The 22,829-nt window shown below is 39.0% G+C and overlaps 4 protein-coding genes across 5 annotated transcripts in view; 1 reads left to right on the top strand and 3 right to left on the bottom strand.

Moving 5' to 3' along the window:
• LOC108136150 (echinoderm microtubule-associated protein-like CG42247) overlaps positions 1-17,135 on the top strand; it is a 45,713-nt gene extending 28,578 nt beyond the window's left edge. For both annotated transcript variants that reach the window (XM_017257145.2, XM_017257146.2), the window contains 10 exons: positions 3,039-3,233; positions 11,007-11,123; positions 11,675-12,063; positions 12,121-12,270; positions 12,703-12,874; positions 12,938-13,033; positions 13,098-13,496; positions 14,338-14,755; positions 15,184-15,580; positions 16,261-17,135. In XM_017257145.2, coding sequence (XP_017112634.1) covers positions 3,039-3,233; positions 11,007-11,123; positions 11,675-12,063; positions 12,121-12,270; positions 12,703-12,874; positions 12,938-13,033; positions 13,098-13,496; positions 14,338-14,755; positions 15,184-15,580; positions 16,261-16,414 — 2,487 coding nt within the window. In that variant the 3' untranslated portion in view covers positions 16,415-17,135. The remainder of the gene's footprint in view (positions 1-3,038; positions 3,234-11,006; positions 11,124-11,674; positions 12,064-12,120; positions 12,271-12,702; positions 12,875-12,937; positions 13,034-13,097; positions 13,497-14,337; positions 14,756-15,183; positions 15,581-16,260) is intronic.
• Positions 17,136-18,149: 1,014 nt separating this feature from the next.
• LOC108136046 lies at positions 18,150-18,746 on the bottom strand. Its single transcript, XM_017256976.2, has one exon. The coding sequence runs from the start codon at positions 18,710-18,712 to the stop codon at positions 18,473-18,475; it is 240 nt and encodes a 79-aa protein (XP_017112465.1). The 5' UTR covers positions 18,713-18,746; the 3' UTR covers positions 18,150-18,472.
• Positions 18,747-20,175: 1,429 nt separating this feature from the next.
• Positions 20,176-20,743, bottom strand: LOC108136047. The gene has a single exon (XM_017256977.1). The coding sequence runs from the start codon at positions 20,707-20,709 to the stop codon at positions 20,470-20,472; it is 240 nt and encodes a 79-aa protein (XP_017112466.1). The 5' UTR covers positions 20,710-20,743; the 3' UTR covers positions 20,176-20,469.
• Positions 20,744-21,847: 1,104 nt separating this feature from the next.
• Positions 21,848-22,428, bottom strand: LOC108136043. The gene has a single exon (XM_017256974.1). It carries the CDS (start codon positions 22,387-22,389, stop codon positions 22,150-22,152), a length of 240 nt encoding a protein of 79 aa, XP_017112463.1. The 5' UTR covers positions 22,390-22,428; the 3' UTR covers positions 21,848-22,149.
• Positions 22,429-22,829: the final 401 nt, after the last annotated feature.

The following is a 22,829-nucleotide window of genomic DNA, read 5'->3' as shown; positions in this document are numbered from 1 at the left end:
CAAAGGGAATCAGCTTTTCCCACTGGTCTAGGGCAATTTAAATGCTTGATCTGCCCGCAACTAAAAATGTAAAACATGCTGAAATAAATAAAACATTATTGTTATGGTCAATCCGGTTTTTTTATTTAACGATTTTTTTGATGTGTGCCAAGACTAACAAATTGATGAGCTCACAAATTTATGCCGCAGCAAAAAACAATTTTTAATTAAAAGCGAGATAAGTAATTCACATTTGCCAAGCCGACTCTTTTAGTACCCTAACGTATTGTTCAACTAATTAATTTTAATATTTAAAAAATCCAATCTTATCTATATTTGTCCTCAAATACAGTGTAGTTATAGTTAAGAAAAACATTTGTTATGCCGACAAAATAAATTCAAACTATATGTTGAATTCATTTTCAACAAACGCTACGAAATCGAGCGAAAAATAAAATGCTGATCAAAAAGACTCCAACCAAAACTTATTCAATTGGAAAGCTTTAAATAATTTAAATTTAGTGGCCAAATTCTGAAAGCGATAATCGCATTACCATGAATAATTATAAAATTTTATTAAATAAATAGCATTAGCAACAAAGCCATTGCCGAATATTGTGGATAAATGTGGGGATAGGCAGTACTTGTTATTTATTCGCTCTTATTTTACTTAAACCACTACAGGAGACTTTTTGCACGCAATAAATATGTATTCATTCGCGATTTTAATGGGCGGCAAAAACGGATTTTATTTATTATTATGTTTTGGCGGAATTTTAATTGATTTTGACCAAGAGAGGAAGTGTCTGCCCCGCCAGCAACAACAATCATTGACACGTGCACTCAGTTTTCCGGCTTTCCATTTGCACGATAGCCAAATCTCGACAAACACACAGATACGCACCAACACATGTCGTGTGGGCATATTTGAATTTCTGCATTTTTGTTGAATTTCAATTAAAAGCCTTGATTTTGATGGCAACCTTGTGCACACGCTGGGTCCGTGCCCACAGTACTACATGTTCCAAGTGTGTAGACCCCGAAAACAATTTTGGGGTCAGTCGGGGGTTCGGTCTGATCCTCCCACAAAGCAAATGTGAAATTGCTAGCTGAGGAATTGTGTTAAAATCGAATTTACATTAATTTCATTCGCCACTTTTTGTTTCGTCCTTTGGCCCCTCATTCGGTCCACAATAATTGTATATCCCATCCACCTTTGCACAGCAAAGAAAAGGAACCAATCGAACCGGGCCCAAAAGGAAGAGCAGTGCGGAGAAAAGGAAAATTAAATTGAAAATCCATCGAAGCCGAATGTGGAATTAAAATTGAATTTTCACCTACGGATCAAACGAAACGAACCGAGACGCTGCAGGAAGACGAAAAACAATTAAAATTAAACAATTTATTTATTTTGAATTATGGCCCCGGCTTCTGTTTGTGGCAGAAAGCTGAAATATACGGCAGACCGAAAAATAGGAAAAATGCATTTGTCAAATTGAATGTGAGTGAGAGAACTCTCAATTTAAAGGCTCCTAAAATGGCACAAATATTTGTCAAAGCACTGCAAGCCTTGAATGGAAGTAGTGTTTTCGCCCGGGGCGACTGTGATGATTAGGCAAATGGAGAGCTTAGGGAAACTATATATACCCGAAATTCCTCCTCGAGCATTAACCTCGTTGAACTCTGCAAGCCACGAGACTTGGCAAGAGATTAGGCCGATAATTTATTCAGGCTGTGGGCCAACTAATCTCGCACTGTCAGTGACTCTAATCATTCAATGAGATAAAAGCAAATGCCAATACATACGCAGGCTGCGGCGGACTTCTTTCCAATTTGCGGCTTGGCTCACAGAGCCAGTGAAATAGAGATGAGATCGTGTCCATAAGCTGAACTGACAAACAGGAATAGGGCAAGAAATTGGAGGCCAAGAATCGGATTGGATAGCGAATCGAAAGAAACTTCTTTGCTTAGGCAGATATAAAATGCATTTCTAAATGTATTGCAATTGACAAACATTGCAAAGGTTTCTTTTTAGTATAAAAAATATATATTTTGTTTTATAGGTCAATAAATTTTTATTTATTTGCTTAAACGTTGTGGAGTTGTTGTTCATAATGCCCCTAGCTAAATTAAATCCCTCAGCCTGTCGTCTGCCTTTTTACACGTCTTATCCCAGCTCATCTCATCCATCATCCGTTCTAATATCATCTTCAAAGTTCCTCACGCTGCCATCCAAAAGTCAAGCGCTTTTGATGCCCTTAAGCGATGCAAGGATGGGGGTCTTACTTCACAAACAGAAAGATGAAACCAAATTCCCACCGCACAGACAAGTTTCGGATGGGATGGCTGACTGTGGCAGTGCGTGTGTTCTGGTGGGTGGATTGAGATTTGCTTGATTTGGGCAGTCGGCTGTGACGTGTGTGGATGCGTGTCCATGTCCATGTCCATGTCCACAACCACGTCCTTATCCACATTCACATCCACCCCCACATCTACATCCATTTCCATGGTCAAGCCAGGTCGGTGCGTGCTGCAAAACAATTTAATTAATTCCAGATTTGCGCGGAATTTTTCACGAAAGCCGCGATGCCAGCAATCTGTAAATGGCATATACATATATTGAGGGCAGTGTTGTTAACTATCTTGGTAGTTTTACCTTTGGACTTTACTTACTTGATTTCCATTTAACAGGGACCCAAAAATATATATTTATTCGCTTAGGGCTACATAATTACACTACCTTACATTGATTGCAGGTCTTGATGTTTCTTAAGATTATTTAAGATATTCTTTAAAAATATACAAGACATTCTCTAAGATATGTTTTATATAACTCTTAAAATGTAATTATTAAACACCACAATTTGTTGGTCCTACTTTTACCATTTGCAAACACTGAGATTAAGGATATTTTTGTACTTTTTTTATAGGGGAGTTACCTTCCCATCTCCGATGATGGGTTACTAGTCGATGCCGAAAATTCATCCATTCGCACGTACTTTTACTATTTATATGTTTCTCACTTCCACCTTCCCACTCTTTGTGTATTTTCCGGACAGCCTGCCAGCTACGGCAAGAAGAACGGGATGTGGTATGCGTCGCCTGGAAACCAGGGATGGGGCTCCAAGCCCGCCAGTCGGAAGCCCTCAATAATGGAAGCGGATTTGGGCACATTATCGACCACATCAGGCTCGATAAAGCGCAGCGCCGGCCGTGTGATACGCATCATCAATAATTTGGATCATTCGGTGCAGGTGAGTCCCGAAGTTGGGGGCATTTGGCGCCGACTCCCGGCCGTATTTATTGTTTCGTCCAGCCCACGTCATCAACAATGCACAAAAATATTTCTGGTCGAGGTGGTGGTGGTGGTGGTGTTGGTGAAGGGGTTTGCGGGAAAATTGCTCCTCATGCCTTGCATTTTCCCAGCGATTGCGGGCATTTTCGCTATTTTCGCAATTTCGTTTGTATTTGTGCCTGGGCAGCGATGCGTTGTGCAAATGTTTTAATTGCCGCGATTAAAGCGCGCATCGGCCTGCAATATTTATGTAAATTTATGTTTGACTATTGCATTAGAGCGCCGCACGAGCGGCCTATAAAGTATATTGAAATTTATGCAAAGTGCTCGACAGAATACGCCAAAGCCGGGCAAATATTTTGAGTAGGTAAATATAAAAAAATGGGCTTAAATATTTAAGGCAGAAATGCGGAGTAAATATACGTTTCCATGTGGATGCAGCACCTGTCCTCGCGAATGGCGAAATGCATTTTGTGAAACGTTGGCATTTGCACTTCTCTTGTGGGCGCAAAAAATGCAGGCCAACTCGGAGTCGGGACCCAAAGAGGTTCGCTTTTATTTGTATAAATATTTGCCATCAATATTTTATGGTCAGCGGAGTGTATTTATATTTTATTTTTTCAGCAGCCCATGACCCAACTGACTTAACTGTCATTAAAGGATTCTGCTCATAAATAATATGACATTTTATTTTACCCAATCCACGGCGGAGGAAACCACTTTGACGTGTTTTTCAGCGCTCGAATTCTTGGATTGCCCTCGGGGGCCGTCATTAGTTGCGGTTGCCATTTTTCAAATGCGATTCCTCATTTTTTCATTCGGCTTTTGACTGCGCTATTATAATTTACATTTTATTTATGCATTTCCTATTAAAGTGTCCCGAGTGCAAATGATTAAATTTTTATGGCTACTCTAAAAAATACGCCCGTTTCGACATTCTGAATTCGGGGCTGTGGCTTTTGTCCGCCAGAAGCCTGCAATTAACCTTTGCCTACTTTCGGGGACTCCACTCCATGCGGCAATCATATGGAAAATCAATTGTCTGTAATTTGTATTTTATTGTAGGCAGCCAGAGAGTCGGGCCATCAGCCAACAAAAACAAAATTGAAGCCACGGTCAATTTGGTAATTTCCGCTGACATACAAAAAACAAGAAGCAGAAAAAAATTCGCGAAAGGAAAAATTCGAAAGAAAAAATAAATTTGGAAGTCTACATACTCTGGCTGGCATACACAACGTTTTAAAGTAAACTTTCTAACTGTCACTCGACCCAAAACAAATCAATTATCACGTTAAAAATTATTAAACAATTTTTAGTTCAAAAAGATTTTTTAAGGGAACTTTATGTAACAGAATTTGCCATTATGTTTAAACCATTTGATGATTAAACTTTTGATATTATGTTTGGGCCATGGAAATCGTTCAATTGCAAATGACGAATAAAATATCTTGAAATTTATCTACCAATATAATAATGTTAATGTATCAACTTATGGCTCTGAACCATAGTACCCGTTGAGAGGGAATAACGAGGAAAAGCCAGGCAAAAACTTTGCAGTCAGGTGTTCGGCCCCATAACTCTTTCACTCTCGCTCCGCCACTCCCGTGCTCGTAATTTATGTTATTATTACGAAAATGCCTTTAAAATATGAATTGGCTTTGGCACTACAGAGGTGGCCGTAGCTTGGCCCATCTCCCCTGACCGTTGTCGTAGTAACGTTTTATGGTAATTTTCCTAAGTGCAAGTAACATTTCTGTAGCTCCTTGTTTTTCTGCCGGTCGAGGTGGGGCCATTCGTGCAGTTTTATGAATCAAAGTACATTTTACGCCGTGGGCGTTTCGGCACCTTTCAGCACGTGGCCTGCAACCTTGGCGAAGGCCGCACCTGATCGGGCCAATTAAGTGGGGGGGAGGATGAGGGGGAGGGGGATTCCGTGACAGGTACTTTGGGGCTTCGCCTGTCTGCTGGAGATGTTGGCCAGACCCAAATCGAATCTCATTAATGGCCGAGACAACGGGAAAGAGGGCGAGAGGAATCGCCGCAAAACAAAGGCAGTCGCTTTTCGATATTCCCCGCCACTTACGAGACACCCCTAATGGAGTTTGCAATGCAAATTTGACCAAAGTACAACCGACCACAAAAGCGAAAGAGGAAATTGTACTAGTCATAGTGGTTGTTGCTGCTGTTGAACCCAACTCTGCACGCGCCCATTGACCAAGGCCAAGGACATGTCGCTCGTCGTTTGCCAAGACCAACGACGAAGTCCTGACTAAAATATACACAAATATACGCTTGGCTGTTCTGTACTCCACGGCAAAACACCAAAAGCACGGAGTGCTGGCGCCGATTGCATTACACGTACATTACCCGCAGCTCCGGTTCCAAGTCACTAAGCCCAATGAACCGTAGAGTGAAATACGTTGAGAATGTGAATATCTCATTACATTCTACTACTTTTCATCACCATCAGCAAATGCAATAGTTTTTTCTTTATATCAAAATCGGTTTTCGTTTTGTCAAATGAGCTTCCATTTTCATTGTAATATTTCGCTATAAGCCATAATCTCTTAGTATTCGTATTTAAATAAACCGATCTAGGCTCTGTTTCTTAATAACACGGTAAGTATTGACTCAGTTAGTTTGCTGTTTTGAAAACATTCACTTTCTCAGCATAATTCTGTAGTATATCTGACTAAATTCTCTTATTCTCCATGTTCTAGTAATATTTCTATTAATCTTTAACTTAAGAGCTTTCTTAATGTCAGGTTAGGTTTTCACAATGACTTACTAGAGGTAATTCAAATTGTTTGTTTGGGCATAACGAAAATGACTAGGAACTTTGCCTACTTTTCTTTTTCAGGTCTGGCAGTACAATTTTCATATCGATTCGTGACCCTATAAAGTGGGCTTTGAAAAAAACAGATTTTGTGTTTCCAAGCCAACTTAACTTCTCCTCATTTTACTAATAAAACCCTTAACACAACTTTTATATATCGTCCTTAAGAAAATTAAACTTTTAAAAATAATTATCAAATTCAATGAGAAACAGTGTAAATCAGCTATATTCACCTTATTACACTATTAGACCTTTAATCTCAAAAATGCCATATCAAAATATATAATATACTGTGTATATTTTTTCGGTTAAGTTATTGTTGTTCTCAAAGTTTCCATATATTTTTCCCCAACCTTTTGTCACTGTTCAGAGTTCCCAACGCCCACATTTTGTTTAAGACTATGTCTGTATTTTGTGTCCCAGTCTGCAAGTTCTCCCATGATTGTGTTTATTTGTTTTGTTTGTGTCTGGGTTACACAGCTACATCAGCATCGACATCTATATGTGTAGCTACATCAAGTGTTCGTCGGGGTAATGCAATCGAAAGCCGCAATAAATGGCTATGCATAATGGCAGGCTACTCAATATTGGCGGTCCCTCGGCTGCACAATATATACATATATCACCCGATAGTATAGTGAAGTGCTCGGGTATTTGGCAAGCTAAAGTGCAACGTGTCGCAATGCACTTTGTTGTTTGACTTTTTCAACTTGCAGCTTACGTGTTTGAACGAATAGAAAAACTTGTGAAATTTGGTATTATGTGTTTATAAAGTCATATGAATTCAATGTCCTGTACGCGAAAAAAGGGACTTTAATCTTAACATTTCAAACAAAAAACAAGAATTAAATGCAGCGAAAGATTTAAAGAAGAATAAAAGTTTAATGTATAATTATTTTAAGATCAGTGAATGTAGTATTACAGTTCGAGGTGTGATTTTAAGATCTATGAGCTCCCTGTCAAGCAGCTTTTATCCCTCTGTACGGATATTGAACATGCATAGGCGCTCAACTTTTTATAAAGTATACGCCATGAGGGAATTGAACAGCGAAGAGGAGAACAAAGACAACAGACTCTTACGACGTTTCCCCTTTCATGTGTGCTTTTGTTGAAGGCAAACAGAAAAAGGCAGGGAATATGTAAGTAAGCCCGAAGCGCAAAAACAGCACACAGAATGATTTCAGTTCTCACATCCCAGGAATACGCTCTACGAACCAAATTCTTGGAGTCGAATTGCCAGGCCTGCACTGGAATTTTCAATAAAGAGGCAAAAGCCACTTGGCGATATCTTAAAACTGACTAAGAAGCCACAATGCGATGGCTCTTTCTTAATTTTATTAACAGGGCTTCATTGTCATTAAAAATAACTATTTTTAAAGACGTTTATGTATAATTTCAATGTTTCCCCCACATTGAAGTTTTCTTCTTTATTAACATTTTTTGTAATGTGCTAGTTACATTTTGTTTTTCATTTAAATTACTTGTATTCGTGTATGCAACTATACGAACGTTGACAACAATAAGGACGACAGCAGCACTGCAGTTTAACGTCTTTTGTTTTATGCATGTTTGTATTTTATTGGAATTCCTTTGTGTGTATGCGGACGGAAATAAAAGGAAGGAGAAGTTGCCGCAAACGAAAATATTTGGAAAATTTGCATGGTTTTGACGTCACCAAGATTAAATCAACCGTGCAACGGCCGAGCGATTGAATGCCTGAAAAACCAGCACAATTTTCCAGACGACGAGAAATGCTGACAATTTAAATCACACACACTCGGTCACACACAGGATGAAGGGAAAATGGAGGTCCTGGCCATTTCCTTCCGGCAGCTGTTTGCCAGCTTCTCCTCAACCGATTTCCACCAGGTTCCACCTGCTCCCGCATACGAAAAGTGCACGTAATTGGCTTAACAAACGCCATTTGTTTGGGGTCACGTGATTGCAGCTGGCAACGTTGCCGATAATGTAATTATTTGCTCACATAATTATATTTGTTTATAGTCCATGTCGGAGCCCATGTGCCTCATCAAGGCGTCTTCAGAATGGCTCCCCAGTGCACATGTGTGGGCGTTGGCAAAAAGGGAGCTCGGAGACACAATCATGCATAATTTATGGCATAGATATCGACAGCTTGCTGCCGTTCGGGCCCGAAACGCATTGCACTAAATTATTTAAGGCATCTTTTCAGCTTCTGCCCTGTCAATTAATTTTCCAGTAAATTAAGTGACACTCGATTCGGCTGACGAATAGAAAAGTTTAGCAAAACTTTGCCCATATGCAGCAGACATTTAATGCAAATGGGCTAATAATTTGCCTAATGGACATCGGCTTTATCGCACTCAATATCGAGCAAATTTAAGATGACAACTTAAACATTCTTTGGGTCGTTGCCTGCTAAACTACTACTAACCAAAAATAAGCTTTGAAAGCTCTGGTAGTCTTGAATATTCCTCATTTATTTGATGAAAAGCGTAGCTCTTCCATCTCCATTTGAATTTCAAAAACATTTTTGCCGGACAATTGTGTCGCAGGTGCTACGCTTTGATAAACCATAAATAAATTGTGATAAATAGAGGCACAATCCATGGGGTCCGGTGCGGTCCGTCTCGAATTGGTCGGCACCTGAACCAGTCCATCTAACGACCCATAAAGGACATGCGTTTCGGTAGTCGAAATGGTCGTCATTGTAAATCAAATGGCTAACCATAAAAAAGGGCTAGAAGGGCGCAAAAAAATAAAAACACTTTCGATTAAGGTGAAAGCGTAAAGGTTTCGAAAAATTGATGCTTGCTCATGCTTAAGTTGTTTAGAGATGTTGGCTTGGAAAGTTGCTCTTATTTTAATACAAATAAAAGCATGAAACAATTACCAACACACTGCGTCTATTCATTCAAAGAAACAACCGGGCGTTTTGAAAATTAAATAACAAGAACTAAAATTATTTTAATATTTATTTTAATTAATTATATGTTCTAAATACATTGAAGCTATGAAGATTTTCATGTGAATTCTTCCTATGGCAACTATATGATATCGTTGTGATATCGTTATAGTAATTGAAAAATTCAGAATTCCTTTATCCCAAAGAATTTAAGAAATAGATGTTATATGTTTTTTCAATTATTTTTTTTTTATGTTCCAATTTTTCCCATATAAATGGAGATATATGATAAAGTCGTCCGATTTTAATCATAAGATTTACTCTGATAAGATGTTGATAATATGTTACTCCACCTCGAAGAACCAATAACATTTAAATTTTAAAAACAGTAGATATTTATGTTACAGTAGATGCTGACCAAGAATATATATATATATATATCCCCTTCACTGCGTTGCAACCCACTGACTAAAATTATAACACCCTCTGCAAAGGTATAAAAATATTGTAGAAAGATAAACGAACTGAGTATAACCGCAAAAATAAACCAAAAACAAAATACGAAGCTGTCATCAAAACTTTTTCTGTAACTGATAGTTCTCGGCCTACTTCGATGATAATTATAATTGATTCACAAATTTAGCGAAAAAGTTGTAATATTCGGTCATGCCGAGCAAAAAGTCAAATTTCAAACTTTTTCGCCCAAAACTTCAAAATGAGCTGGATAAATGCGTGACTTTCGGGGAGGAGAAAAAAGTTGGAAGCTGGGTTTTATTTTTTTTTTTTTTGTTTTTTCTGGCGGCCGGCAATCAGTGCGACCTGGGTTGGAAATTAAGTGGCAGCGATGTGCGGGGAAAACCACTCAACGCGGACATAAAACCATTAAACGGACGCCTTTTTCGAAGCCAAACTAAATACATAAATTAAACCAAGCTTGGCCAGACAACGGCCAAAGTTTATCGTTGTGTCTGGCCAAGGTCTTCCTTTTCTGTGCCCGAATAGAACTTCCCTGGCAGCTGCTTTAATTCTGCGAGTCATATAATAGGGAAATGATGATGGAGATGCTGGCAGAAGTGGAGAGACAAATTCTTCTTCAGCACGCGTGAATAACTGTTATCAAGGCCCTGAAGGTGATTAAAACTCAAGTATTCCACTTGAAAAATAAGCAGCGAGAGCAAAAAATCCAAAGTCAAGCGCCAGCCAACAAATGCAACAAAGCGTGGCCTCCATTGTGGGTGTTCTGGGTGGTTATTGCGGGTGCCTCGGTGGGTGGCTTAGTTTGTGCGTGGGGTGTACCCAATTATGAGCGCTAAAGCTCAAGTGCAGCAACAATAACCGAATACACAATGGGGGAAGTCAAACAATGCTGCTGCACTGAGGAAAAATCATTCAATTCGGTAAATTACTTATTTAGTAGTAGTAGCTTTTATATATAAATATTATTTATAATAATAACACATGCATTTAAGCCACACTTACATTATTTAGAACTAGTGATAGCTTTAGTACAAAAAATATTTTTCTTTTAAATGTAAAAACATTTTTTAAATATATATTAAATGTCATGGTTGAGAACAGCCTTTACCAGAGTTTAAAATCCATTCTAGCCACCTTTATTTCTGTAAGTGCACAAATAAAATAAATTAAGCATTAAAAGAAAACGCAAACTGGGTCACAGACTCGATTTGTGGGACGCGAGTCGAAGAAAAGTGGCCGTGGATGTGGGTGAGGATGCGACGAGGACGCGAGTCGACGACAACATATAATTATAAGCATTACTAAAACCGAGGGCTACTTTGGGAAGTCGGGGCTATAAGCTGCCAAACGGAAGTTGCGTGCCATGACTAAATTTTTGACCGCAGGTCAAGTAAAGTGTGTTGAAAGGCCCCTGCTATATACATACATATGTAGTTACTTGCCAGACTAATTACCCGTCCAGATTTAACACGTGATTTTGCACATATACAAATCTATATACTCATGCCAAATCCCCGTTCTTTTCCCCATTGCAGTGCCGCGTTTTGCTGAACCTACGCACCTCGCAGCCGTTTGAGGAAGTGCTCGAGGATTTGGGTCAAGTGCTGAAAATTAACGGAGCAAAGAAAATGTACACAGGCACTGGCCAGGAGGTATGTGAATTTCCGGGGGTTGCTTGCTAGCCACACGACCTTGACACGGCCTAATAACTTAATGAAGACCCTAACCTAGCCGACTTGCAAAATGATTTGACAAATTGCTCTCTACGTCCTCAAGCTTAGCAAAAAACCCAAATTTTATCGCCAGAATAGCACCTGTGTCGAATCAAGGTGCAACTTTGAAAGAAATAAACTCCTATACATAAATATATTAAATAATTATTTGTTGTATTCAATTGACGCCGCTATAATACTTTAATCTGTTTATTGTATAAAGTAGAAAAAATTGATATGTATATTATTATGGCTTCGTAATTTTCAAGAACCAGAGCCATTTTATATTTTATTACAAGTTTTTTTTGAAACAATTAGTTGTTCATTTTAATTATACTGAAATCAATAGAAAGATGCCAGCATTTAATGGTTCATTATATAGTTAAAATTTAAGTCGATAGCCACCCACTGATTTTTGTTTATTTTATTTACATTATTTATTTTTTTTTTTTAATTTATTTATTTTTTAATTCACAATCATTCCTTTGTAGGTTCGCAGCTTCTCCCAACTGCGGAACGAGTTCGCTGACGTGGACACCTTCTACCTGGCCACGGGCACAGCCTTGATAGCCGGCTCTCCCATCCGGCGCTCCCGATCCCGCCCCTCGGTGGTGGCCGCCGCCCCCATTCTGCCCACGGACGAGCTGCCCAAGGTGCCGCTGCGAGGAGCCCGTCCACGGAGCAAGAGCCGGCCGCGAATCCTTTACGCTCCGGAGAGCGAGATCCTGCGGCCGAATGGCGAGTACACGATGCTGGACATTATGAAGGAGGAGCCCACCAAAGTCACAATTCGGGGGCTGCGACGCACCTTCTATCCACCCGTCCACCATGCGCCGGCGGACAACTCCCCGCCGGACAAAAAGCTACAGCTCCAATGGGTGTAAGTTAAAAAAAAATTATTGAAAATAAGCCACTACCAAAATGTAACACTTTCCAGCCATGGCTATCGCGGCATTGATGCGCGGCGAAACCTCTGGGTCCTGCCCTCCGGAGAACTACTCTACTACGTGGCCGCCGTGGCCGTGCTCTTCGATCGCGACGAGGATGCCCAGAGACACTACACTGGACACACCGAGGATATCATGTGGTAATTATTAAAACTATTGCTATTTCCATAAAATATGGAAAACATTTAGTATTCATCAAAACATCTAATTTATTAGCTAGTGATAAATTTAAGTATATATTGTTTAAATCTACTCAGGCTTCTTTAAATATACCATTCTTATTAAAAAAAATGTAGCACTCAGGTTATTATTATCCAAATATCAAGAATTTCAAATAATTGGATGCCTTGTGTTTTTATAAACTTTTTAAAACTGATTTAAATTATGATTGAGAAATTATTTATAAAAGGAAATATTTAATATAATAATAATTTAGGGATCTGAAAATGTAAACTTAGTAAGAATTTTATATATAATATTTTTTGTGATTAGAGCTAAATTTTAAAAATAAGAACGATATGGTTTAACATGGAAATTTTGAGTTCCTAAAAATGCGTTACTCCTTTTTCCAGCATGGATGTTCATCCCTCCAGAGAGCTGGTGGCGTCCGGTCAGAAGGCTGGACGAGATCGAAAGTCGCAGGCGCACGTTCGCATCTGGAGCACTGAGTCCCTGCAGACGCTCTACGTCTTTGGCATGGGTGAACTGGACAGCGGGGTAACCGCCGTGGCTTTCTCACAGCTGGTAATTCCTGTCCCTCCATGAAATAAACCAAATTAGGTGCTTATTCAAGTCAATCCTTCGCAGAATGGTGGAAGCTACATACTGGCGGTGGACAGCGGACGTGAGAGCATCCTGTCCGTGTGGCAGTGGCAGTGGGGTCACCTGCTGGGCAAAGTGGCCGTAAGTCCGCCTAAGCCTGCCCACTTAAGACGCCCCCTAATCGACACTCTCCACTCAATTACAGACCCTGCAGGAGGGACTGTCGGGGGCGGCCTTCCACCCACTGGACGATAATCTCATCATCACCCACGGACGGGGTCACCTGGCCTTCTGGCACCGGCGCAAGGATGGCTTTTTCGAGCGCACGGACATCGTGAAGCAGCCATCGCGCTCCCATGTCACCAGTGTGCAATTCGAGCCGGATGGCGATGTGATCACGGCGGACTCGGACGGCTTCATCACCATCTATTCGGTGGACTCGGATGGCGCATACTTTGTCCGCACGGAGTTTGAGGCCCACAACAAGGGCATCGGCTGCCTGATCATGTTGGGCGAGGGCACTCTTCTCTCCGGCGGCGAGAAGGATCGAAAGATCGCCGCCTGGGACTCCCTGCAGAACTACAAGAAGATCGCCGATACCAAGGTGAAATTTATCAGCTATTTGTAACCTTTGAAATTATTTGCAATACTTTGTTTTAGTACCAGCTTAGTTCCTGCCCTGAAATATCTAGAATCTAAATAAGCCCTATGCAAAAACTTATGAATCAACTCTTAAACTCTTATTGTTACCAATATTTACTAATGGAAGTATTACTTTAAACTTCATTTAAAGAAATCAAATTAAAACTAATTTATTTGTATTATTGGTAATGTTTAAAAACAGTTCACTACTTTCAATTTGCTAAAAAGATATACAAAAAACAGTTTCAGGCTTTAAATTCATATAAATATTTTGTACCCAATTTAAATATAATCCCTTTGATTTTCATCGATTGCGGCTTTGAGTTATTTTAAATACGAAAATATAAAAAAGTTGTTTAATATTTTCATTTGACTATTATCGTATTTAAATGATTTAAATATCTGAAAATGTAATATATATTTAAAACTTAATTAAAACGCATTTAAATCAAGTAGAATCTATTATAAATCTAATTTTTTCCACATTATTTTAAATTCTTAATATTAAATCATGTAGTTTATAATGCATTGTATTTGATATTATAATTTCATTTCATTTTAAATTCATTAGTCAGATATTTTTTTTAATATTCCAATTTTTTTATCAGTAAAGCATGATATATACTACTTTTTCTTTTAAAAATTTTATTCAACATTATAATGAAAAGGAGAATTCTTTTTCTTTATCCATTTAACCGTACATATTATCCAAGTACAAAAAAATGTATTTTACAAACAGCAGTTTTTAAGACCATGCTTTCCCAAAAGGCACATTTATTTATTTGACCTTATTGGATTCGCAGCTTCCCGAGGCCGCCGGAGGCGTGCGCACCATCTATCCGCAGCGCCCCGGGCGAAACGACGGGAACATCTACGTGGGCACCACCCGGAACAACATCCTGGAGGGCTCGCTGCAGCGCCGCTTCACCCAGGTGGTGTTCGGCCACGGGCGGCAGCTGTGGGGCCTGGCCGCCCACCCGGACGACGAGCTGTACGCCACCGCCGGCCACGACAAACACGTGGCCCTCTGGCGCAAAAACAAGCTCATCTGGACCATCCAGACGGGCTACGAGTGCGTAGCGCTGGCCTTCCACCCCTTCGGTACCCTGGCCGCAGGCAGCACCGAAGGTCACCTGCTGGTCATCAACTGCGAGAACGGGGCGGTCATGCTGACGCTTAGGGTCTGCGGGTCTCCACTCAACTGCGTGGCTTACAACCAGGGTAAGTAACAGGAAACAATTACTAAAATGACCATTTTTTAATATTAAAAATAAACTATGTTTAAAAACTTTTAAAATAATTAATTAGTTAAGTAGTTTAGACCATAGATGGTACTGAAAATATATACAACATTTTACTGACCTAGTATTTCTTTTAAAATTTAAATTATGTTTTAAAGCTGAATTAACAAAATACCAACTGCTTAAAATCGGATATGGTATTAATAATATTCTAACGACTTTTTATAAAAAATAAATTTACATTTAAAAGCTCTAGTATTTTATAATCTTAAAAATTCCTTTTAAGTACAACTAAAGGAATTTTAAGATTTTTTAAGTTTGATCACCTCTTCTAATAATGGTTTTCCACATTTCAAGTGCACATTTAAACTAAAATTGTTTGGTAATATCAACAACTCTCCCTATTAGTTGGTGACATGATAGCCATGGGCTCGCAAAATGGCAGCATTTACCTCTTCCGGGTGTCGCGCGACGGCTTCTCCTACAAGAAGGTGAACAAGATCCGGGGATCGCAGCCGCTGACCCACCTGGACTGGAGCATGGACGGCAACTTCGTGCAGACGGTGACCATCGACTTCGACCTGCTCTTCTGGGACGCCAAGTCGCTGTCCCCGGAGCGCAGTCCCATCGCCATGAAGGACGTCAAGTGGCTGACCAACAACTGCACCGTGGGCTTCCTTGTGGCGGGTCAGTGGAGCAACCGCTACTACAGCACCACCAACACCATCGTGGCCACCTGCAGTCGATCCGCCGCCCACGACATGCTCGCTTCCGGCGACGCCGAGGGCTATCTGCGATTGTTCAGGTGAGAAGAGGACTAATTGCGATCCAAATAATATTTATTACTCATTATTCATACCTATTTTATATGTATGTGCGTATTCTTCTCAAATCAACTTGCTCATTAATACAAATTAATGCAATTAAACCTAATAGTGATTCACTTCGAATCAGGATTAGTTTATAGTTTCTAATTTCGTTATTAATGCAAGCAAATGCATTTAAATTACATTTAAAAAGCTACCTCGAGTTGAAACAATGTGTGTTTGCATTTTTACCATTTTCCTCTTTATTTTAATTAGAGAGAACTAAAAAAATTAACATTTTTAATACCAGTTTAACATTATTGGCTGTCAATAAAAAAAATTTGCAAATATTTATTTTAAATATTTTTTTTGTACAACAAAAGTTCCTTTTTAATATATTTTATTTTTAATCACATGGTAGGGTTCATTTAAATAGTATTAAATTTTACAAATATAACATGTTTATACGATTGATACAGAAAATTTTTTTTTCTGTGTAAGAAAAGTATTTGTTAAATATATTTTATTTTGATCTCGAGGTAGCGTTCATTCTTATTGTTTTAAGTCTTATATTAGTTTGGCTTTCTACGATTATGGGTGTATTTACGCACAACTTATGCCTTAAACTTAATTGGAAACTATTTAAAATGATCTAACCAGTCCTTGACCACTTTAATAGGTACCCCTGCATAACGCCGCGCGCCGAGTTCCACGAGTCCAAGGTGTACTCCGGCATGCTGGCCTGCGTCCGCTTCCTGTGCGGCGACCACACGCTCATCACCGTGGGCGGCACAGACGCGTCGCTGATGGTGTGGGACATCGTCGAGGAATAGCTGAAATGGCCACCGTGGCACCGCACCGCCGCCCAGTACGAGGCCAGCTACACGGACTACTGGCACCGCCGCGCCTCGAGGGTCTCCTCCACGGTCCTCGACAGCGACTCGGTGGAGTACCAGTAGTCCGGGCCGAAGGAACTCGGGATGGACGGCGAACTGCTTGCTAGACCCTGACGAACTACAATTGGCCAGCGTTCCGTTTTTGGTTTTAGACGAAAGAATATCGACATTAGATAAATGCACGTAATACGAGAGAAATTCGACATTTTCGAGACGTTTTTGAAAAGTGAAATGCGCACCAGCAACGAGCACCAGCAGTCCAGCAATCCAACAATCCAGCATCCAAAAGTCGGCTTCCACTCAGAAATTGAATCTTCCGTTCCGGTCTTGCCATCTGCATTTTTCCCCTGCGCTCCACATTTGTTTGAGCCCCTCGAACTACTCTCCATGCCACTGGTGGATCTAAACTATAACCCTAAGCGACAAAACCGCATATAAATACTTCATCTTCCAGAAAGTTGTCAGAACTCTTCCGAACAAATGCAGCAAACCAGACAGCAAGTGACAAACAGACATACATATCACCCGAATCACCTACACGGATAACGAAACCCAAGTGCACTTCCAACATATATACTTATATATACAGATATCGATTGTGTATTGTTATAGCATCTTTTATTATAAGCGTTGAAATAAATAAACAGTTTGAAACGGAGCCAAAAAGTGCGGGCAACTGTCCGTTTATCGATAGTTTTCCAAGGTGGCGGGTCGCAGGTCAAGGTTCTGGCTGCAAACACGATACATTTTAAATAGCGGCGCCACTGAGCGGCTGCAAAATAACTACTTTTTAAAAATAGTGGGAAGTACAGCAGTTCACTTATATTAAGGCGTGTTGGCCTTCATTTTTCCCTTTAATTTAAATTTATTTTCGTTTTATCCCAGTGCTACCAGTAAATTTGGGTACAATCAATGTTAATCATTTTACCTTACATAGTAACATTATAAAATCTTAAACATAAAACGGTCTATCAATTAAAAATTATAAAGAGAAAACATTTGAAAACAAAAAAGTACAAAATATTATATTTTGACCGAAATTATCACATTAATATTTAATTTAAATTTAAAGTTAAAGAGTGCATTGTTTTAAAATGAATTTCATTTTTAATTTGAATTTGAGAAATAAAAATCGTTTCAAGCTATAAGATATGTAAATAAACACCCCAGTTTGAATGGGAATATTAAATCAATTTTAAGAACAGTTACTAAAATTTAAATTGTTTTTTTAATTATAGTGGAGCTGAAAGATTCAGCAAATCGTGAAATACGGAGATTTTAACCTCGAGGTATAATTTTTAAGCAATGGTTGATGCTGGGGAATTTTTTATATGCGATGGTGTACTAAAATTGGGTAATTAATATATAATATAATTATAACTATTATAACTGAAAATGTTGTCAAACATCAAATTTTCGTGTTCTCAGCTATACTTTAGCTGATGGACCCTAAAATATCATGGAAAAGAACAAATGGAAATTTTGGGGAAAGTTTTGAAAAAGTTTGATTATGTTTTTTTTCAACAATTTTTTTATTTATGTATGACATATGTTAAATAGCCAGACAAGTTTTTGCTATTAATTTAGGTGCAAATTTCGACAATGTCATTTCCTACGAATATCCTATTAATGAGGTTTTTTCAGATAAGGTAATATAAATAACACAACAGTATTCTTTTTTTTTTCTTTGAGGGAATTTTATTCTTATTCTAATTTTGACCCTAAACAAACAAACATGGAAGACAATGATTCGCTTAAGACTAATGGAAGACAATGATTACAGCTAAGTTAAAGCATTATTGAAGACGTTTTAGCAGCTAGTTGATATGTACAGTTGGCGGAAGCGACGAAGTTTGGCGCTTCCGAGGCACACAAGTCAGTCAGTCTCGTGTTCTCATCATCACAGTTGGAGTTTAAAGCCGACGTGCCGATTTATAGACCCTTAAGCTGGGTCACATCACAGATACTCGATGGAGGAGATTGTCCCAGAAGAACTCAGTGAAGGAGGTGGATTGCCTTGGCCTCCAGTTGTTCGTTGAGCCAGTTCTGGTGCTCCTCCTCGGTGTGGCAGGAGTGAAAAACGTTGAAGATCGGGGTCTCCTTTCCAGGCTTTGAGCTCCTGAAGATCTTCTTGATGGTCTTTAGCAGCTTCTTCATGTTGGTGGAGGCACCGGTGAGAGACTGCTTCTCGGGCACTCCGTTGAAGTTGGAAATAAGAACGGTTTCGGCAAACATTTTTAAGGATGGTTGTTAATGATCTGCTCGGACAGAGAACTGTAGTTCGAATGATACTGTTGCTCTGGCTGCTCGGTCTTTTATACCCGCAAATTTTGCAACCACTCACTGGGTTCCCCCTACCTGCTCTGTAAGATTCCAACCGACTAGGGGATGAAATTCATTGTGCAGGTAAGTTACGCAGCATTTTAAAAATTGTTAACAAATAAAATGGCTAAAATGAAAACAATTGAAGAAGAAAGAGAGTTATTGAAAGGGTCTTGACTGCTCAACACAGAAGGTTTTACCGAAACCAACCAAATCGAAAAAAGTTGCAAGTAATTTAGTAATCTAGTTCGATAATGTACAAAGGAATTTATGGCGGGGTCAAACTTAAAAACCAACTTCTACTAGTCATCAAAAACGACAATTTTTGAACCGTTATAGTTGCCGATATCTCAACACATAAAACGAATGTAGGAATTAGAAACCTTAGAACATGTATTTTCTAAAAGATCGCAAAAAGTCTTATTATTCTGCGGGTTTTTAAATAGTATACCTTTCTTAATTAATTGACAAGCAAGTTGTGAGCGTTCGAGTGATATTTTAACAAACATCTTTTTGAATTTATTATAAGGTTTCGGTTTAGAAACTTGGGTTTTAAAAGTTTCAGGTCTAGGGTTCGTTCCTTATCGGCTTTTATTTTAAAAAATTATTTTGTTTGTATTAGTAATAATCTAAATTTTGAAAACAAAACTATTTTTTTCTTATACTTTTTGTAGAATAAAACGTTCACAGGTTTTTTCTTGTATTATTTCTATACTGTCTCATTTCCATGCAACAAAAGACATTAACTTTCTAGCTATGTTAAAGAAGTAGTAAACATTTATCCTGAAATCGAGTTTCCAAAAAAAAGTTGACTAGAGTTCGTTGGATTTTTTCACTTCCAATTAATAAAATTAATATTAATATACCAGGTGAATTATGTTTCCTTTTAAACGTATGATCTATACGATATACCACGCCCCTATGTGTCACTATATTTTGATGCAACAAGTTTTAAAACATTGTCCATAATAAAAATACAAAATCACAAAAGTATCTTTTTGTTTTGGCGTTTACCCTTTCCCCCATAATGCATTGTGATAAGCGGTAAACATAATTAGCTAAACAGCACTTTTTTGCCTTACACAAAATAAACAAATTTAAGAACATACTCCCGGAATAACAGGAATTTAGACTGCAGTTGGCCAATTATTTATATTAAAATTATAAGACGCCCATGAACCTGCATCAAAAATATTTTTGTGCGGAGTAATTACTACAAAGCTAAAAGGTGATAGCTTACCTCTCATTGTGTTGTGTTTTCAATTTTAAACCACATTTCAATTTAAAACACCAAAAAGCCTAATCGTGATATTGCACTATAAAAACTAATACAATAATGCAATAATATTTTGTTTTTTTTCCTCGAGGGATTTTTATTCTTATTCTAATTTTGACCCTAAACAAACAAACATGGAAGACAATGATTCGCTTAAGACTAATGGAAGACAATGATTACAGCTAAGTTAAAGCATTATTGAAGACGTTTTAGCAGCTAGTTGATATGTACAGTTGGCGGAAGCGACGAAGTTTGGCGCTTCCGAGGCACACAAGTCAGTCAGTCTCGTGTTCTCATCATCACAGTTGGAGTTTAAAGCCGACGTGCCGATTTATAGACCCTTAAGCTGGGTCACATCACAGATACTCGATGGAGGAGATTGTCCCAGAAGAACTCAGTGAAGGAGGTGGATTGCCTTGGCCTCCAGTTGTTCGTTGAGCCAGTTCTGGTGCTCCTCCTCGGTGTGGCAGGAGTGAAAAACGTTGAAGATCGGGGTCTCCTTTCCAGGCTTTGAGCTCCTGAAGATCTTCTTGATGGTCTTTAGCAGCTTCTTCATGTTGGTGGAGGCACCGGTGAGAGACTGCTTCTCGGGCACTCCGTTGAAGTTGGAAATAAGAACGGTTTCGGCAAACATTTTTAAGGATGGTTGTTAATGATCTGCTCGGACAGAGAACTGTAGTTCGAATGATACTGTTGCTCTGGCTACTCGGTCTTTTATACCCGTAAATTTTGCAACTCCTCCCTACCTGCTCTGTAAGATTCCAATCGTCGAGGGGTTGAAGTTCGTTGTGCAGGTAGGTTTTGCAGCAGTTTAGACATTGTTAATCATTGAAATTGCAATTGAACAATAAAGTGAGCTATTAAAAAGCGCATTGACTGTTCAACTTAAAAAGCTTACAAGAACAAAACCAAACCAAAGAAGTTTTGCAAATAATAAAGAAGAATAGAAAGATATTTTACAACGGAATTTATAGCGTGGTCAAACTTAACAATTTCGAACCCTTGTAGTTGCCGATATCTCAACACTAAAAAGCATTTCGGAATCGGTTATCTTGGAAGATGTATTTTCTAAAAGTCGCAATTAGATTCCCTCTGCTTCCGATTTTTAAAAAAATTAACATTCATATTTTACGTGCTATGGACAATCAAATTGACATGCAGTCGCTTGTGATTGGGTGATAATTTAACAAACACCTTTTCAAATTTATTGTAATGTGGGTCTAAAATAAACTGCTTTCATTATCAACACAGGGCAACAAAAAGAGACTTTGTGAAGGCGCAGGCTTCACTTTCAAACCTATACATTTTTTAAAGGGGCGCCAAAGACTGGCTGCCACTTTCTATGTGTTTGTTTGATGCTATTTTTTAAGATCTTAAGTTACAAAACATTGTTCATATTCGCAAATCACAAAAGTATCCTTTTTGGCCTTTACCCTTCCCAACACACTGTCTTGGGATCACTTCTTTTTGTTTGTCGCTCTCGAGGGACGATTTAATTGTGTTATATTTTTTTAAAGCGGGATAACGGGAATTTAGAATGCAGTTGGGCCTAAAATTATTTATATTACCATAATAAGACGACCATAAGCCTGCATCAAAAACACTTTTTTCCAGAGTAATAAATATAACGAAAAGGGTATAGTCTACCTTTCATTATGTTGTGTATTCAATTTCAAATCACATTTATAATTTCATGCACCAACCTATGCGTGATATTGCGCTCTAAAAAGTGGAAGAAATAACACAATAATATTTTGTTTTTTTTCCTCGAGGGATTTTTATTCTTATTCTAATTTTGACCCTAAACAAACAAACATGGAAGACAATGATTCGCTTAAGACTAATGGAAGACAATGTTATAGCTAAGTTAAAGCATTATTGAAGACGTTTTAGCAGCTAGTTGATATGTACAGTTGGCGGAAGCGACGAAGTTTGGCGCTTCCGAGGCACACAAGTCAGTCAGTCTCGTGTTCTCATCATCACAGTTGGAGTTTAAAGCCGACGTGCCGATTTATAGACCCCTAAGTTGGGTCACATCACAGATACTCGATGGAGGAGATTGTCCCAGAAGAACTCAGTGGAGGAGGTGGATTGCCTTGGCCTCCAGTTGTTCGTTGAGCCAGTTCTGGTGCTCCTCCTCGGTGTGGCAGGAGTGAAGAACGTTCGAGATCGAAGGCTCCTTTGCAGGCTTTGAGCTCCTGAAGATCTTCTTGATGGTCTTTAGCAGCTTCTTCATGTTGGTGGAGGCACCGGTGAGAGACTGCTTCTCGGGCACTCCGTTGAAGTTGGAAATAAGAGCGGTTTCGGCGAACATTTTGAAGGATGGTTGTTGATGATCTGCTCGGATAGAGAACTGTAGTTCGAATGATGTGGTTGGTCTAGCTGCTTGGTCTTTTATACCCGATGGTGGTGCAGCACTTGGAGGGTCCTTCCCTACCTGCTCTCTGAAATCACAAGAGATGAGGGGATGAAATGCGTCATCGGTTTTGCCGGCAGGTAGGGACACTTTACCTACTGGGTTAGAGATCGCAACGGATTTTCTCACATGAACTGTTTTTTGACTGGCGCATTTATCAGGGAGTACTCTAAATTAATTGCAATTACTGCGGATATATCTTCGGTTGGTTAGGACTGATTATTTTGAAACCAAACAAGATCTGTAATGAAAATAAGAAGACGACATGAGACGGCCCAGATCAATAAGGGATTAGTATCCCCTATTACAAATTAAGATTACACATGTTAGCGTTCAGT

This window comes from Drosophila elegans, unplaced genomic scaffold (assembly GCF_018152505.1).
Source record: "Drosophila elegans isolate 14027-0461.03 unplaced genomic scaffold, ASM1815250v1 contig_208, whole genome shotgun sequence".
Taxonomy (NCBI): domain Eukaryota; kingdom Metazoa; phylum Arthropoda; class Insecta; order Diptera; family Drosophilidae; genus Drosophila; species Drosophila elegans.
Note: the sequence above shows the minus strand (reverse complement) of the source record. Positions and strands in the feature narration are given on the sequence as shown.

Coding starts and splice junctions, on each gene's coding strand:
- LOC108136046 (XM_017256976.2), bottom strand. CDS start 18,712: ATGTTTGCCGAAACCGTTCTTATTTCCAACTTCAACGGAGTGCCCGAG.
- LOC108136047 (XM_017256977.1), bottom strand. CDS start 20,709: ATGTTTGCCGAAACCGTTCTTATTTCCAACTTCAACGGAGTGCCCGAG.
- LOC108136043 (XM_017256974.1), bottom strand. CDS start 22,389: ATGTTCGCCGAAACCGCTCTTATTTCCAACTTCAACGGAGTGCCCGAG.